Source organism: Syngnathus leptorhynchus, chromosome 10 (assembly GCF_054491065.1).
Source record: "Syngnathus leptorhynchus isolate UIUO chromosome 10, UIUO_Slep, whole genome shotgun sequence".
NCBI lineage: Eukaryota > Metazoa > Chordata > Actinopteri > Syngnathiformes > Syngnathidae > Syngnathus > Syngnathus leptorhynchus.
In genome coordinates this window covers 12,644,508-12,660,530 of record NC_141204.1, presented here as the reverse complement: position 1 = coordinate 12,660,530, position 16,023 = coordinate 12,644,508, and the positions used below count along the sequence as shown (strand labels likewise).

The window sequence follows — 16,023 nt, the reverse complement described above, 5'->3', positions numbered from 1 at the left end:
GCACACACACGCACACACACCATTTGATTGATCACAAATTTCTTTAAATTTGAGACAAATTGTTTAACGATCCAAACTTACCGACTGCAAGTGAATGTACCCTTGAACTCTGCACTCAATTCACGTACACACTAAAACACACAAACGCACACACACACGCATAGACACACAGATAAGAAGATGCTTAGTGCGACTTTTACAGAACACAAATAGAAGGCTAATAGGATTCCCTCACACACACACGCACGCACAAGCGCACACACACACACACACACACACAAACACACACACACACACACACACACACACACACACACACACACACACACACACAGAGCGGCAGATGAGATGGTGATGTTACTGTGATGAGTGTAGCTGTTAGCTTACCTGCATGTCCTTTGCTGTCATGTCCTCTGCGTTGCCACGGCAACATGGCAGGTCTTCCTCTTCTCTCACTTGTGGGCTCGCTCGGCTCCGCCTCTTGCTCTTTATCAATCGTCTTGACTCCGCCTCATTCTTCATCTGGACCACCTGGCAGCCAATCGTGTGGCTCGCCGTCTGCCCCCGCAGCCGCTGAGTAACGCCCCTGACAGATGGTGCAAGGCAGCTTATCAACTGGCTAGGAGCAGAGGGCAACTCCTGAGCATTCTAGGAAGATGCACTTGCCCATAGCCACGCCCCCAACCACCATGTCCAACCGCTCACTTACTGCACATGGTTTGCTGTGTCCTTTCACAAGGTGGGGGCATAATCTCAACCAGTCACCAAAGACCCGCGCCAAACACTCGAGAGGCATTCACATATTTCACTTCCCATTTTCTAGCACGTTGGACGAATACTCACTGCTCAGCACATTTGTGTCACTGTCCTGTTGTTCAGAATTCTGAGCTCCTCTTCCACCTTTGTGTTCAGTCACTCCAGCCACTCCGCTTTCCTCATAGGTTAGCTTTGTTACACACTCTTGTCCAGAGGTCTCCGTGTGGACTGCATGGAAGTGGTTGCTGAAACCTAACCCAAATTACAGTTGAACAAGTTAATGGCACGAGAACAGACCTAAATTCGATTAGAACATGCTCAAATGCAAGGTATCCAAATTCAACAAAAAATATAATTCTATGACCAGAACAGCTCCAATCTGGACAAGAACAGGGTTCAACGAGAGCACGTTCATTTTGTATAATGCTATTTTACTTCTGTAAAAGTTGTTATATGGAAATTCGAGGAGAACATGTTCAATTACAACTCCAAGTTGCATCATCTCGACCATGTTCCAAATGTACTGGATGTCCACATTGAAGTGGAACAGGTATTGGGGCAAGTCCGACTTGGGTTCGCAGTAGAGCTGAGCTCGAGAATATTATGCAGTTGTGTTGTCAGACTCACCTCGGTTGATGGTAGTGGGTGGCTGGAGAGACGGAAGGGCGCGGGGTGGGTAGGCAGAACTGCCGGTGTCAGAACTCAGGGGCAAACAGACGGTCCGCGGTTGTGCTCGCAGCGGTTTGGTTCCGTTATAGGCGGCAGAGGTGTGTTCCAACTCGACATTCCTCCCCGGCGTCTCCACGGTGACTTCGACTTCCACGTCCGACAGTGATGTCACCGTGGCACGTAGTGACGTGTGGACCCTTCTTTGCATTGGTAGTCGCTGATGGTGTAGGGGTGCACTCGCCTGTTGTATGGTGCCCTATTTCATCGAGGTTTACATTTATGTATTGCATTCCGTTCTAAGGTGTCCCTGATGGTCCAGTGGTTAGGGTGCAGAGTTGTCACCGCCCGCGGTCTGGGTTTGATTCCCGGTCAGGGAACCATATACAGCCATAGGGGCACACGTCAGTCCATTGTAATTTGGCAAAGATTTTTTTTAAAATAAAAACCAATAAACATCCCCGTCAGTGGCACAAGCACTCCTCTTTACTGTCCACAAGCACAATCACAAGTACAAGTCTTCATCCATAAGCACATCAGTCTTTCCTTCACAGGACACACAGGAGCTCTTCAAAAACAAAATGTGTTCTGTCAACTTTTAGTGTTTTAATAGACAATGATGGTATTTATTTACACATGGAAACACAATATTCCACCTCCTTCAATACATGTGAATGCACATACATAAAGACATTTTATTCATTTTGATCAGGCTGCAAAATATAAAGGTGAATGTAATTCTCATTAATGGAATAAATTACTCCTTTTGACCAGCAGGAGGGGTTGTATGCACATGAAGCCTCGAGAAATGAACCTATTTGCAAACCGTTTGGAGGGAAAAGCCTCAAACCCCAAGGAAGCCTACTAAACCCCTCGTCACTGTTATTATTTACCGCCCCCCCCCCCCCCCCCCCAAACCAAACCCATCTTTCTTATCTGACCTCTCAGAATTCATCACTGCACTTTTCTCAGTTTCATCATCTCTCCTTCTTGGTGATTTCAACCTGCACACCGATTCCCCAGACTGTAAACATTCTGTGGACTTCCTGGATTTCCTCAACTGCTTCGGCTTCACTCAACACATCACCTTCCCTACCGACAAGCACGGACACACCTTAGTCCTGGTCTACTCCACTGGCCTGCACATCCCCAACATTTCTAGCTACAAACTCACCGTATCTGACCACCTAGCCATCTTATTTGACACCCACCACCTCGACCAAATACCGGACCGTTGGGGACAGAGCCCTTGCCATTGCTGCCGCCACCCTCTGGAACTCTCTCCCCCTGACCATCCATAACGATGACTCCCTGCACTCCTTCAAAAGCCATCTCAAGACCCATCTCTTCAACTCTGCAGATGACACCTAACTCATGGTGTGTATTATTAGTAGTATTATTAGTATTAGTAGTAGTAGTAGTAGTAGTAGTAGTAGTAGTAGTAGTAGTAGTAGTAGTAGTAGTATACAGTGGAGCCTCGGTTTTTGAACACAATCCGTTCCAGAAGGCTGTTCGAGAAGTGAATCGTTCCAATCCGAATCATGTTTTCCCTTTACAAATAACGGGAAAAATAATCCGTCCCAAAAAACAAACAAACAAACAAACAAACAAACAAACAAACAAACAAACAAAAACCGCCTTTTTAAAGCATTTTTTCATTTGCGCATTTCTGTCCGATCGCGCAACTGCAGCGTATCGCTGAACGCGCAACCCTAGCGAGTCACCGACCGCTCAACTGCATCGCGCTGGTCACGTTATTGTGACAGAACCGTCACTGGAATTTAGAAAATATTTTTAAAGTCCTGATGTACTTTCCAAAATTTAAGTGGACCTCAGTGCGCAGGAAGTTTAATTTGCATCCTGCTCTCCACACACTTTTGGATTGTCTACAGTTTGCACTATGAGTGTTCTCTGCATCCATTGCAGCCTGGTCATCCTGGAAGAGGGACCCTCCCATCTGTGGTCTCTTCTCAAGGTTTCTCACTTCCCCTAGTCGGAGATTTGAGTTTTTCCTTGCCCTCGTGGGAGTTTAAGACCAGGGGATGGCTGAGAATATTGGGATTGTATTGTCATTTGTCATTTTCACATGTCCTGAGTGTTGTTAGTCACCTAAATGTTGAACAGAGACTGTGATGTAACGAAGTCAAATTCCTTGTTTGGCACGCTCAAACATGGCGAATAAATTCTTCTTGAATCTTGAATACCGAATTGTCCGAGAACTAGGACGTTCGAAAACCGAGGCTCCACTGTATATGAAAACAGTTGTTTTTTGTGCTCAAGGGAGTAGGTAGAAGTTCAAGGAACTCATTGAGACCGAACCCCAATTGTGCAGTGGACTTTCTTAGGTAACACTTCTTTACAGTAAATAAGCAACCGTTTGACAAATACAATAGGTAGAAAGCTACGACAACAGTATGACATTTCTTGTTCGTACAAAAATAACCGTACCATTAATCAATAACCACCCATACCCTTTGTCATTTGCAGTCGCATCAAGCTAAAGTTATTTTTAAGTGATGAAATTGGACTAAAACACTTTAGTTCTCCCCGTGCCTGCGTGGGTTTTCTTTGGGCACTGATTTTCTCCCACATCCCAAAAACATACCTGGTAGGCCGATTGAGCACTCTAAATGCCCATAGGTGTGGTTGCAAGTGCGAATGGTTGTTCGTCTCTGTGTGCCCTGCAATTGGCTGCAACCAGTTCAGGGTGTCCCCCACCTACTGTCAAGCCGAGTGTGCCCCCTCCGAAAAAAAACTCGTCTCTTCAAGGTTGCGTAAAGTCAGAATAAAAAGGGAACCTTAAGATAAACACCCTTTGAGCTTTATTTTGAAAAGTGACCGGAAGTACAACAACCACGTGAACGGATCAAGAAAGAAGACGGGAAGACTGCATGAAACTAAAGGATGAAAAACAAGTCAACTTGACTTCGGTAAGACGCACCAGCCCACTAATTAACGAGCGCGTTAACCAAGTCGTTACTAACTCACCAAAGCCAATTCGCCGTGGTTGGAATTCCGTGGAGGACGACACATCAACTCGGTTCCATCTGAAGAGAGAGCAACAGCAACGTATACGTTCTCTATCCTTTTTTCGTTGTTTTTAAAGAACAACTTTTTTCTTTTTTAGTTTTTATTTTGTTCCCGCCGCGTGCTGCGTGTTACCACGGAGCCCATGAGCCCCCAGACACCCCCACCTCTCTCATTCACACGTAAACGCACGCGCATCACTGACAACCGTCCATTTGCGATATAGTCAGCTATAAATAAAGCTCTGTTCTTTCACTCAACCCTGCCATACGGCACCCGCGATTTTTTTTCCTGGTGTTTTTTTCAGAATAGTTTTCTCGGAGTTTCCCTAATCTCCCCTTTGTTTTTTGTAACATAAAACGTATCATGAATGTTGATCAGATCTTGAATAAGACAGTTGAGGTGTTTGGTGTTGTTTTCAAGTTGATGCCACGCCAGTGGCGCTTGAGGGGCTTTCGGCTGTTAGCGAAGGGGCTCGAGAATCTTTCAGACGCCAACACGGTGAGCAGCAAGAAAAACGAAACAAAATGAAGAAAGAAGAGCAGAGGATGACAGTGGCCTTGCACTTCGGGCTCTTACTTCTCGCCAGCCAGATGCGGCAGCATGGAGGAGGGAGAGCCAAGTGTTTATGTCGCCCAGTTGAAGGCGGAATTCGACAGCTTCGACACGGCATCCTCTGGCTTCCTGGGCGCGCAGGAAGTGACAGCGCTGTGCAAGAAGTTGCATCTGGACGCCCACCTGCCACTCCTGCTTGACTCACTGCTGGGAGGACGAGGAGGAGCCTGCACCAGGGTGAGCTCACGCCGCATCGTGCCATTCGTCCGTCAATCTTTTTTTTTCTCCATCCCTTGCTTCAAAAACACAACATGATTCCAAATTGAACGACTTTGGTTGGTAACATTCGCCAGAAATCTTAAAACAGGGCAGCGGCCCCGGTTAGCACATCGCCTCCCCGTTTGGCGGTGTGGCGACCCGGCAACCCATCATCAAATCAGGTGAAGCGTACTAATGTACCACACGTACCTTCATTCCATGGAGATGTCATGAACTTTAAGGAGAGCAGTCAGATAGTCATCAAACACAAGCAAGTTTCAAGGCAAGCTTTGAAAAGCATTCATCCACACTCCATCATTGATTAGGCATTAAGTGTCGCTGCTCCGGGTAAACTAAATCCCATTTCAAACGTTCAACAATAGAGAGGCACTCAACTGCACGGAGGGAGAGGAGCCCAGGAATCTATCCCAAAGATGAAGATTGCCATGTTGGCAATAAAAAAAGGCACAAAGTTTTCATTAACAATTGGACAATATCTCCAGGTTGAACGTACGGTCAAAATGTTTGTGCCGTCCCCCAACGACTCACGTGACTCATGTCTTTGGCCCTCAGGTGGACTTTGAGGCCTTCAAAGACAACTTTGTGGAGGTTTTATCCCGCTTGCAGGACTTGACGTCCGATGACAACAGCAACTGCCTGCGGCCAGGTGAGGACCCCTGATGCCTGGTGGCCTTGTTGACCTTCTTCTCTGTGCATGTGTGCGTGCAGTTGTTGCCGACCAAGAAAAACCAAAGTTTCTCAAGGGCAAAAAACGTTACGGACGCCGCTTGCGTCCTGACGTGATGCTGTTGCCACTGTCGCCACAATTGCCACCGTCGGACGACATGCTGCCGCCCACCCCTGATTCCACCCTCTCGTTGCCAACGGAGGTTGGCGGTCCCAAGATACGCCGAGCTGCCTCTCTAGACATCGTGGAGGTGAGGCGATGCACTGACATCCCGCCTGTTTCAGATAGAAGCCAGCTGCAACACATCTGATTCAAATCATCAGGCTCATTATCAGGCTTTTGTAAAGCTTTGCCCTTTGGAATCTGGTGTGCAGGAGTAGGGACGCCTCAAAAACAGCCTGGATAGTGGCTCTTGCGGACTTGGTTTTGACAAGCAGGGGTCGGCCGCCTGGGACTGTGGAAGGTTTTGCGCAAACCTTTGAGTGGCAGCGGGAAAGACCAGCCAAATCTTGCCTTGCTCTCGATCCAACCTTGCTGCTTTCTGCCCCCCCCCGACATTCCTCAAGTTCCACAGCAGATATTTGGCTTTCTGTGCCGACGGCAATCTTGTGGTCTTTGGCAGACTTCTAACTCAGATCCAGTGGCCAATGGCACGCTTTTGGAAGTCGTGCTTCAACTTCCCGATTGGCTCCCAAGTGCTTCAAAGTTGCAAAAATGTCTCCCACGAGGTACCCAAAACCAATGCCAAGCTCCTCCAAAATGCCAAGAATTGAACCTTGCCAGGGCGGCTCGGTGGGGCACTGGGTAGCACGTCCGCCTCACAGTTTGGAGGGTGCGGGTTCGAATCCACCTCCGGCCCTCCCTGTGTGGAGTTTGCATCTTCTCCCCATGTCCGCGTGGGTTTGCTCCCACATCCCAAAAACATGCTTGGTAGGCCGATTGAGCACTCCAAATTGCCCCTAGGTGCGAATGCGGATGGTTGTTTGTCTCTGTGTGCCCTGCGATTGGCTGGCAACCAGTTCAGGGTGTCGCCCGCCTGCTGCCCGATGATTGTTGGAATAGGCTCCAGCACGCCCGCGACCCCCATGGGGATAAAGTGGTTCAGAAAATGGATGGATGGATGAACCTTGCAACATCAGATCTTGGCATTTTTTCCTCCAGTATGCTTTCAGTCGCAGCTCTCGTTCTCAACAACTCGCTTGTACCAATTCCAAAAAAAGATAGCGCCAGTCCTTTGGATTGTTCATGAATTTGTGAAGCTACCTTTCTTTCTTGCTTTGTGACACACACAACCACCAGCAGACGTGGTAACAGCTTCCTGTTCTTGACGAATGCTACTAACCTCTGACCCCGCAGGAGCACAGCATGTTGGACTAGGTCTCACTTGCACACTTTCAGAAGCTTCTGTGTGGCTCCGCCTCCGTCTGCTGCTCTGCGCCGCACAGGGTCAAATGCTTTCTCTTGCTTGCGTCACGTCACACATGCCCTGATGCATCAGGGCTCAATTTGTTACTGCTTCTGCTGTTAAACCTTTTTGAAGCCAAACGCTGAAGGAAGGCACAACAAACAAAGATAGACAGAAACAGCCACAAATTGGACTACTCGACCCATCCAGATCAAACTCAGAGAGCTCTTGTTGTGCAATCAGTTCTGCACTGTGACAGGAGTGGGCGCCACATGGATCACACACGCAACCGGAATTAGCTGCTTCAGGTCAAGCAAAGTCCACCACCGAAAAAGGCACCCTGGAGATCAGATTGATTGCGGGGTGGCGACGGAAAAACGATGGGCAAAGTTAGCAATGTGAACTTGAAGACCGTCCAATTGGACCTCAGGGCCACTGTTTGCAGTCAGCCAGGCAGTTAGGGGGCGGGCGGAGCCGGTCGTTACGGGGTGGGTGGGGCTGCCCGGCCAGGTGCACAGGCTCGGCAGGTGGCCGCTCAAATGAGCGTGAGCGCCATGGCGGGCGGCGCTTTCCCAAGGTGGGCCAGCGGTACTGGAAGCTTCTCTGGCCGACTTCCCTAATCCGGGTTGCGTGACTTCAGGCGGGCCCGTTCTTAATCTGCCCTCACGTGCTTCTCTGGCATTTTCTAACCGCCGTGTCGGTCGGGCATGCAGACGCCGCTGGCACCGGAGGAAGGGTCGCCGTCAGAGGATGGGACGCTGCTGACAGCCGGGCCAGGTCCCCGAGTCCTCAGCCGGCTGGACAATGGCTCGGGACGCGCCAGCCCTGAGAGAGTGGTCGCCCTCTGGTGTGACGAGGGCGTCCGCAACGCTCAGGACATCCTGCAGGTCGGTCACCTTTCTTCCACATGCGTTGCCTTGAATTGCACGTGCACACTTGAGATCCGACCGCTGTGTGGGTGGAGGTCGAGCCACTCGACGCAAAGCAGCAAACAATTTGAGCCGTCAAGTTGGCAAAACAAACTTGCGTCGTTCAAAGTAGGACGTTGCCTTGGGAGAGCAGTCCGCTAGCTTGATGCTAGCGAGTGGAAAATGCTTTTGGCTTGCCAACCTTGCCAGCATCAATGGTCGACATTTTTTTTCTTCTGGTCGAACGCCACAATAAAGAGATGACAAACTCAAACATCATGTCCTTCTCTGTGAGAAGGAAGTGACTCGATCTAACAGTCAGTAGGAGACAGACAGGAGTCTATTCATATTGGTTTGTGTCCGCATGATGCTACACTGCCATCCAGTGGCCAAATGGGAACAGCAGCAGCAAATTGAATGGCAGCGTGACATAATGATGCCCAACTTGTTAAATTCTGCAACTTTTATTGAATTAATGCGATTTTACATTTGGTAAAATTTGGTGGCGAAGGATACATGGGCAGGGGACAAATTCAACAAAAAGTTCAAGGAAGGCATACCTGGAGCCTCATTCCTAGACAGCAATTCCTTAATCCAGATGGACAGCAAGTTGACTGTGGCAAATGTGCAAGTCTCCACTTTGCTTGGGGAAGGTCAGCGGTGTCGTGCATGTGTTTGTGCAGACGCTGGACTTCCCTGCGGAGGAGCACGTGAGTTTGCGGGAGCTGACGTTGGCCCTGGACAATGAACTCCTGGGCAGCGGTGACAGAATCCACCAGGTGGCGCTCATCTGCTACAAGGATGAACTCCAGCACCTGCGGTCAGTTTATCCGCCTTGTCCCGGTCTCGACTCGCGCAGAGTTGACTGCAACCCCATTCATTCTCAGGGCGCGCTGGGAGCAGGCGTGCGGCGAGCGCAACAAGGCCAGGGCTGACCTGGAGTGGGCAGAGTGTGTGAACATGCGGCTGCTGCGGGAGGCGGACGAGAGGGTTGCCGGCATGGAGGCGCTCAGCCGGACCAGGATCAGGTGACCGGAGGGGAAGGGGCTCCGAGAGTGGCTGGCGTGCTGAAAAATGCACTTGGGAGAGGCTCGTGATTTTATTTTGTCAACAAGAGTGCTGGGAACAAGCCAGAAATGTTTTCTAAATCCAGCCCTGGATTGGCGCAAAGCCAGAAATGTTTTCTAAATCCAGCCCTGGATTGGCGCACTGGCTGCCCATTAGGACAGATGCTTGCTTGCCCACTGCACTTTCTGAGGCCACTCATGTCCAACAACTCGGGAGGGTGTCTGTGTAAAGCTAGCGTTTGACACTGGCCACGTTTTTGCCATGGACAGAAAAGAAACAAACAAAAAGGCAGATGGCAAAAATAGCCCCCCCACCCGCCTAGCCGTAGTTTGGCTTGATGCTGCTCTGTGATTGGCAGAGAGCTGGAGCGGGACTTCCGGGAGCATCTGGCGGCACAGCGCAGCCAAGCGGAGCAGGAGAGCGATGCCGCTGTGCAGGAGCTGGAACAGGAACGGCAAGAACTGCGAGAGCAACTGATTGCGCTTGGGGTGCGGGAGGCAGAGCAAAAGGAGGAGCTCGCTGCTGCCGCGCAGGTGCGGCGGTCATTGGCCCCGCTCATCTCACTTTACGGCCACAGTGGTGTCCCAGCAACTATGCGTACCGGTAACTTATCGGCAACTCTCGCATGCCAAGACGCGCATGCTGAAACAAAGGCGTCGGAGCTGGGCTTTCACCACGCCACGCCCTTTCAAGGCACACCAACACCTGACGTGTTAGACACTTTGCTGATTTGCACTTTCTCAAAGCGTTTTTCCCTTGTCTTTAGTTTGTCATTTTCGTGACTTGGCAGTATCATACGTTGGTGAGGGGAAAAAAAGGGAGGTTGGGCTGAGCGCTGGCGCTCTTGAGCGCATATGGGTCCGTCGCTGTCTGGAAGGTGATGATTGTTGTTGTGATGTTTTGGTTCAGGAGAAGGCTCATTTGGAGGAGGAGGTTGCGGATGTAACACGCAGGTTGAGTGAGACAGAAAACTGCGCCCGGCATTTGTGCGCTGACTTAAAGCAGCTGCTGCAGCTCAAGGTGACGCAAGGGCCACAAAAGCATTTGGCACCTGAGCGTACAGTGCCGCCGCTGCCGCCGCTTCAAATCGGGAAGGGCGAGATGCTCTCATTTGTTCCTCCCGTACACGCTGTGTCGGGTGACTGCTCATCAAAGATGCACGAGGAGGAGCTCTCATCTGCTCTCCCTCCGATTTGCAGTCGGGCAGCTCGGACACTGAAGACAGACTGGCCAGACTTCTGGAAGACTCCGAGCGCCGCTGCAGAGTGCGGTTTGAATTTATTTCTTGCCATGCGACCAGCGCACCTGCGCTGATGCCAGTCTTTTTTTGGCGCTGCCTTCAGAAGCTGCAGGACCAAAACGACGAGCTGAGCTCCGAGTTGGCGTCGTTCAGGAGTCACAAGAAGAGCCGCAGAAAGTGGGTGAAGGTGGGCCGCTCTGAAGCTCCATCGAGCAGCGGCGAGTCCGACTCTGGTGAGGTCACTTCGTGTCTGTATGCCTGAATCAAGGTGTAGACATGGGGGACGACTGGATTTTCTGTCAGCTGAAAATGGCTGCACGTGGATGTACTTAGCCACTGACTGAACCACTTTGTTGGATAAGAGCGAGGTGGACAAACAAGAGCTTGTTGGAGTTTGGTCGTCACTTAAACACCACAGGATAAAGACAACCATTGAAACCCATCGCTTGGGGGTCTAGATTTTCAGGGGCTGGTTTTCTAGGTCCACAATTTGAAGTGGACAATCAAAGCACCCTCTTCATTACTTTGTCATGTTGGCCACCCCAACTTATGTGGCATTCAATTCCTGCATCCACACACATTGGCACCAGTGAGTAAGCGTCCCGGTTGCAGAGACTCTGGTGTGGCTCATGTTGAAGACCAAGTCTGATGAAACCCTTTCAGGCGTTTTGTCCTTTCCAGACCATCGTGACATGAAGCGCTCATCTCCCCCTCGCCGTGCCACAGTCCACCTGGATGACACAAGTGAGTTCTCCCCCAAGAGCCAATTTGTTCTTTGTCGTTGCATGTGTGGAAAGCAAAATTCGGCACCGCCATCTCTTATATAGTGCTTGACCTTTGGCGACTTGATCGACAGCAGCGTCTGTCAGCATCGAGACGGAATTTGCGGTGGAGAAGCTGAAGAGCAAACACAAGCAGGAGATCCAGCAGCTCAACATCCAGATGGAGATGCAGGTGGACAAACAACCGGGGGTTCACGCTGGAGCTCCACGTCGACCATTCTTCCTCTCGACCTGTCTTTAGATCAACTACTACGAGCGCAGTCTGGACAGGATGAGGCAGAGCATGGAAGTGGAACGCAAAGACATCACCCAGGCCTTCAAGGTGAAGTGCTCACCTGCCCCAGGACGCCTCACCTGCCAGCTACATTGAATGATGTCATGTGCCGCCTTATGACCTTCCAGTTGGAAATCAGCGAGCTTGAGGATCAGAAGGCAAAGGCGGAGCATCAGGTCACGATTCTGAAGGAGGCATTGGACAAAGTTCACAATCAGCTCCAGCACAGCGTACGGTTTTTCGAGCAAGAGCGTAGGTGAGTGAGATTGGCAGCGGCCACAGCATTTGAGGAGGTGACAACGGGCGGCTTCTCAGGATGCAACAGCAGCGAGCTGACTCGGAGCAGAACTTTGCCAGAGAGATCGGAAACCTGGTCCAGAGGCTGAGCGCTGAGAAGGACCAGCTGGAGGCAGAGCTTAACCTCAAGATGGACCGAGAAGTCATGATGGTCAGGTGGGTGGTGATGTCATCATTTTGCCGTCTTTTTCTATGTTGTCACTTTTTGCTTTTGCGTTGAGTTCTTGTCATTTCTGTCTTGCTCGTTTGGGTTTCGTTTTTTGCTTGCTTGTTGTTTTGCTGTCTTTGTTTTGGGGCCTTCCTGTTTTGGGCGAAGGTCACTGCCCCGTGGCGTTGTGAGCAGAGAGTTGGCGCTGAACCTTGTGCCGATGAAGCTGCATCACAGCAAAAGTCAGTGCTCGCCTCCTGTTGCACCAGCTGCTCTGCCGGCAAAAGACGTGGATGGAACGGGACACAAAGTAGATGGAAGAGGGAAAACCTCTCCAGCTGAAGAAAAGAAGTCTGGAGGAGCAGAAAAAGCTTCAGGAAGAAAAGAAGAGGCTGGAGTGGAGGAGGAGCAGCTCTCAAGGGAGGAGGCGAGCCCCCTGGAGCAGGAGGCACAGGCCTGCAGGTTCAGCTGGAGAAAGCGGTCCAACAGCCGAGCAGGACGGCCCGCGCTGCGTGGAGCTCCTCTGAACACTCTGAAGCGAGAGCCTGGAGCTGGAGAAGAAGGAGATGGTCTGCTTGAGCCTGGAGAAGCACTGCTACATGACCGTGGTGGACCAGCTCGTAGCTCACGGCTCAGATTGAGATGGAAGAAACCTGACCGGCCGGGACGCCAAACATGTCAAAGACTCGGACAAGCACAAGATGAATTGACAACTTGTGTCCCACTACTCCTGGAGTGGGAGCGCAAAGCTCCTCCAAGGTTTGTGGAGCATGACAACGCTCCCACAGAAATCTATGATCATGTGATCATGCCAATTCCGTCCCACCATCCACCTAAGACCATCATCACAAACCCAATCACCGGCACTGGCAGCTGCATGCTACGTCTGTTCACAAAGGTGTGCTTGCCTGGCTGCCTGCAGGAATCATCTGGACGAAGCACAGTCTGACAACGCCACCCTGCAGGAGCATCTCTGCCTCCTACGGCAGGAAGTTGACAAGCTGAATGACGAGGTCACCAACAAGAGGCCAGTGACAGCTGACCCTTCACACATTGTCTTTGATTTGCTCTTTCTCTGGTAATAGGTTCTTGGCCTGGGTTGTTTCAGGAGCAAGTTGGAGGAGTTTGAGCAGCATGGCGAAAGTAGCAGACAGGAAGTGGAGAGGCTACACCAGGAGGTGAGAACATGCCACAACATGTGACACACCATGGCGGCTGACTCGGGGGGGGCTGCCTGTCAGATGGCGGCGTACTGACGGGAAGCGATCAGTCTGTGCGGCAGGAACGCCCAAATGAGCACCGCTAACGCCGAGCTGAGCGTGCGTCTGTGAGAGTGGCGGCAGGAGCAGGAGGTCAAGGCGAGAACATGACACTCTGGGCTCTCAGTCACAGCCTTACATCGCCCTTTAGGTGCGGCAACCGCAGGAAGAGGCAGAGCTTCAGCGGGAGCAGAGGCTGTGGCTGGAGGAGGAGCTTCACGGCTGCAGGCGCAAGGTCAGTCAAATTTGCCATAGCGCTACGTCTGGGTTAGCATCGCGTACTGCAAGTCAAACATCAACTTGAGAGCGGGTGTATTGTGGCAGTCAACTGACTTAGTCCTGAAAATAAGCAGCAGATGCCAACATTACCTCCAAAAGGCGCTTCAAACTGCTTGTCGCTATTCCCAGAAGAGCATGTTAAGGCAACATTTAATGTAACAATGCCATTGAAATGTCAATGCTTAGCATTGTTAGTAAACACAAACAGTGGAGACATGTAGACAGCTAACTTGTATTATACACATGGGCCTACATGCTTTAAGCTCAATGAAAATTGGCTTGTATGTCAGCATCTTACTGAGTCTGGAGTAGAAGTCTATTCTTCAGCGGGTTCTGTATGACTGCCATTGGCCAAAGTGGATGCACCTGAAGCAGCACAAATTGGATTGCAGCTCAAATTCATGATGCACAATGTGTCAAATTCTTTTCATTCTACTTATAGTCAAAGTCCCCCCCCCCCCCCCCCCCCCCCCCCCCCCACACACACACACACATTTTTATTTAATTAGAAAAAATCGGGGGCACCACTGTGCGAAAATGGTGTCTCTTGTCAAAGGGAGGGGCTTGTGGCACCATACAACATGTTTTGGTGGGGATGCGAAGGCCCATGCTCGTACGCCATCGTATGGTTATCGGCACCTCAGCTGGTAGAGATGGAGGCAGAACTTAGCACAGCGGCGGCTGACAGGTAAATGATGAAGGCAGAGTGCTGGAGAGACGACGGACTTGGTGACGAGAAGGTAACTTGTGACATGGAAGAAAAGTGCATGACTCCTTGAGGGGTTTCATGTTGCAGGCGGAGCGTCGCAGAGTTGCAGAGGAGCTCAGCCACACCAAAGAAGTGTCCGACCTGCACAGGATGCTGAGCGATTCCCACAGGATGGTGGGGATGGCTGAAACTTGCGCCGCCTCGTGATTTGCTGCTGAACACCTTTGTTTGGTATGACGGCAGGTGCAGGAGGCGGGGTCCAACAGAAAGTTGATGGACAAGCGGCAAGACGAGCACAACCGGCAGCTGCTTGAGCAGGTTGGAGTGTGCGTGCGTGTGTGCTCACCGAATATGCGTGTGTGTACGCATGTGTTCAGGTGCAGCAGCTGCTGGATTAATAGCAGATGCTGAGGACACAAGTGGCACACATGCACACGACCAGGATGCAGGGGGAGGGGGAGGTCAGACAATGTTGGTTGTCATCGCACTCACAGACCTTGTGGTAATTTCTCCTCGCACAGGCCCAAACAGCATTTGGTGTGGTGCAGCAGGAAGGGGCGGAGCTCTCGGAGAGGGTGATATGGCTGCTGGCTCGGCTGCAGGAGCAGCAGATATGGAGTCGGCGGCTGGAGGAGGAGCAGATGCGGAGTCGGCGGCTGGAGGAGGAGCTACAGCTCTGTGATCGCCAGAGCGCCACGCACGTCAGCCTCAAGGAGGTGGGCTGACCACTCACTCAAATGCCCCGACTGTCAACTTAGTGCGAATGAGAACTTGCGTTGCATGCAGGAGGAGCATGAGAAGGTGTTGGCGGTCGCGCGGCACAGCACGCGGGAGCTGGAAATCAAGCTGAAGGCTTCTCGTGCCATTCTGCACAAGAAGGTCCAGCAACTCCAACAGCAGGTCAGTGGCACAAGCGGCTCATGTGCATCAGGAGGAACGAGCCTCGAGAAAACGCTGGTGGCTTGCCCTCACGGGTAAACCCTAGGGGTGCTGTAAATTTGGCCTTCCACAAAACCTGATTGACAGACTCGCTCCGTTGAGTGTCAAATTGGTCTTAAGGCAGAAATTGGAGCAAACACCTTCACATTCAGATTGGCATTAACTGTCGAGATTGTGGAAAGCATGGCTTGGCTGCATTTGATGACAAGCCCATGCCTGGCTGAGATCCCAAGGAGCTTATCTCTCAGCAGTGCTCTCACCCACAGGTTGCCAAGAACGTCAAGTCGAGCGTGATGATGAAGGAACTCTACTTGGAAAACTCACAGCTGATGACAAGGCTGCAGCTCACAGAGCGGCATCATCAAAAGGCCCAGAAGGACAACATGATACTGGAGGAGAAGGTGGGCGCTCTCAACCGGCTCCTCGGGCATATGATGTCTGCAGCGCTCCTCACCTAGAGATGATGTCCTCCTGCGGGTGGTTTCATCTCTGCTCTGGACACCAGGTTTCTCCAAAAGGCGCTTTTTACCCTCTCACCTTCCAATAAATTGAAGTGGATTTGGCAGGAACGAATGTTGGCCAGGGATGCTTTTCTTCTTTCCTCCCCCCCCCCCCCATCCGCTCTTTCTTCCAGCTTTATCCCGGTTTGAATTTGTGATGACCAGCTCGCATTCCAATTATTCACACATTCTAATTGGCAACCTAGCATTTGGACCCATAGCAGAAATAATGCAACACTTGTGACATCACAGTCCGGCAGAAAAA

At 51.1% G+C, this 16,023-nt stretch overlaps 1 protein-coding gene across 3 annotated transcripts; it reads left to right on the top strand.

Moving 5' to 3' along the window:
- The first annotated feature begins 4,290 nt into the window (after nucleotides 1-4,290).
- On the top strand, nucleotides 4,291-15,831 carry ninl (ninein-like). 3 transcript variants are annotated; one of them, XM_085921605.1, is made up of 27 exons: nucleotides 4,303-4,352; nucleotides 4,550-4,631; nucleotides 4,873-4,950; nucleotides 5,039-5,241; nucleotides 5,836-5,929; nucleotides 5,992-6,200; nucleotides 8,069-8,242; nucleotides 8,947-9,083; nucleotides 9,151-9,291; nucleotides 9,690-9,864; nucleotides 10,241-10,351; nucleotides 10,531-10,596; nucleotides 10,675-10,804; nucleotides 11,253-11,315; nucleotides 11,428-11,525; nucleotides 11,595-11,675; nucleotides 11,756-11,883; nucleotides 11,943-12,080; nucleotides 12,241-12,831; nucleotides 12,911-13,085; nucleotides 13,158-13,250; nucleotides 13,483-13,566; nucleotides 14,407-14,493; nucleotides 14,563-14,637; nucleotides 14,841-15,035; nucleotides 15,106-15,219; nucleotides 15,525-15,831. In XM_085921605.1, exons 1-27 carry the CDS (start codon nucleotides 4,314-4,316, stop codon nucleotides 15,714-15,716), a joined length of 3,753 nt encoding a protein of 1,250 aa, XP_085777731.1. In that variant the 5' UTR covers nucleotides 4,303-4,313; the 3' UTR covers nucleotides 15,717-15,831. The 3 variants fall into 3 exon arrangements, with proteins under 3 accessions (XP_085777732.1, XP_085777734.1, XP_085777731.1); XM_085921606.1 differs by lacking the exons at nucleotides 13,483-13,566; nucleotides 14,407-14,493; nucleotides 14,563-14,637; ... (1 more) ...; nucleotides 15,106-15,219; nucleotides 15,525-15,831 and adding an exon at nucleotides 13,343-13,477 and having other exon boundaries at nucleotides 4,291-4,352; XM_085921608.1 differs by lacking the exons at nucleotides 13,483-13,566; nucleotides 14,407-14,493; nucleotides 14,563-14,637; ... (1 more) ...; nucleotides 15,106-15,219; nucleotides 15,525-15,831 and adding an exon at nucleotides 13,343-13,477 and having other exon boundaries at nucleotides 4,291-4,352; nucleotides 12,911-13,099; nucleotides 13,181-13,250.
- Nucleotides 15,832-16,023: the final 192 nt, after the last annotated feature.

Bases quoted from the DNA above. Each gene is read 5' to 3' on its own strand.
- ninl (XM_085921605.1), top strand. From the start codon at position 4,314: ATGAAACTAAAGGATGAAAAACAAGTCAACTTGACTTCG. The intron at 8,243-8,946 runs GTCGGTCACCTT...GTGTTTGTGCAG, and splicing joins ACGCTCAGGACATCCTGCAG to ACGCTGGACTTCCCTGCGGA. The intron at 11,316-11,427 runs GTGAGTTCTCCC...CTTGATCGACAG, and splicing joins AGTCCACCTGGATGACACAA to CAGCGTCTGTCAGCATCGAG.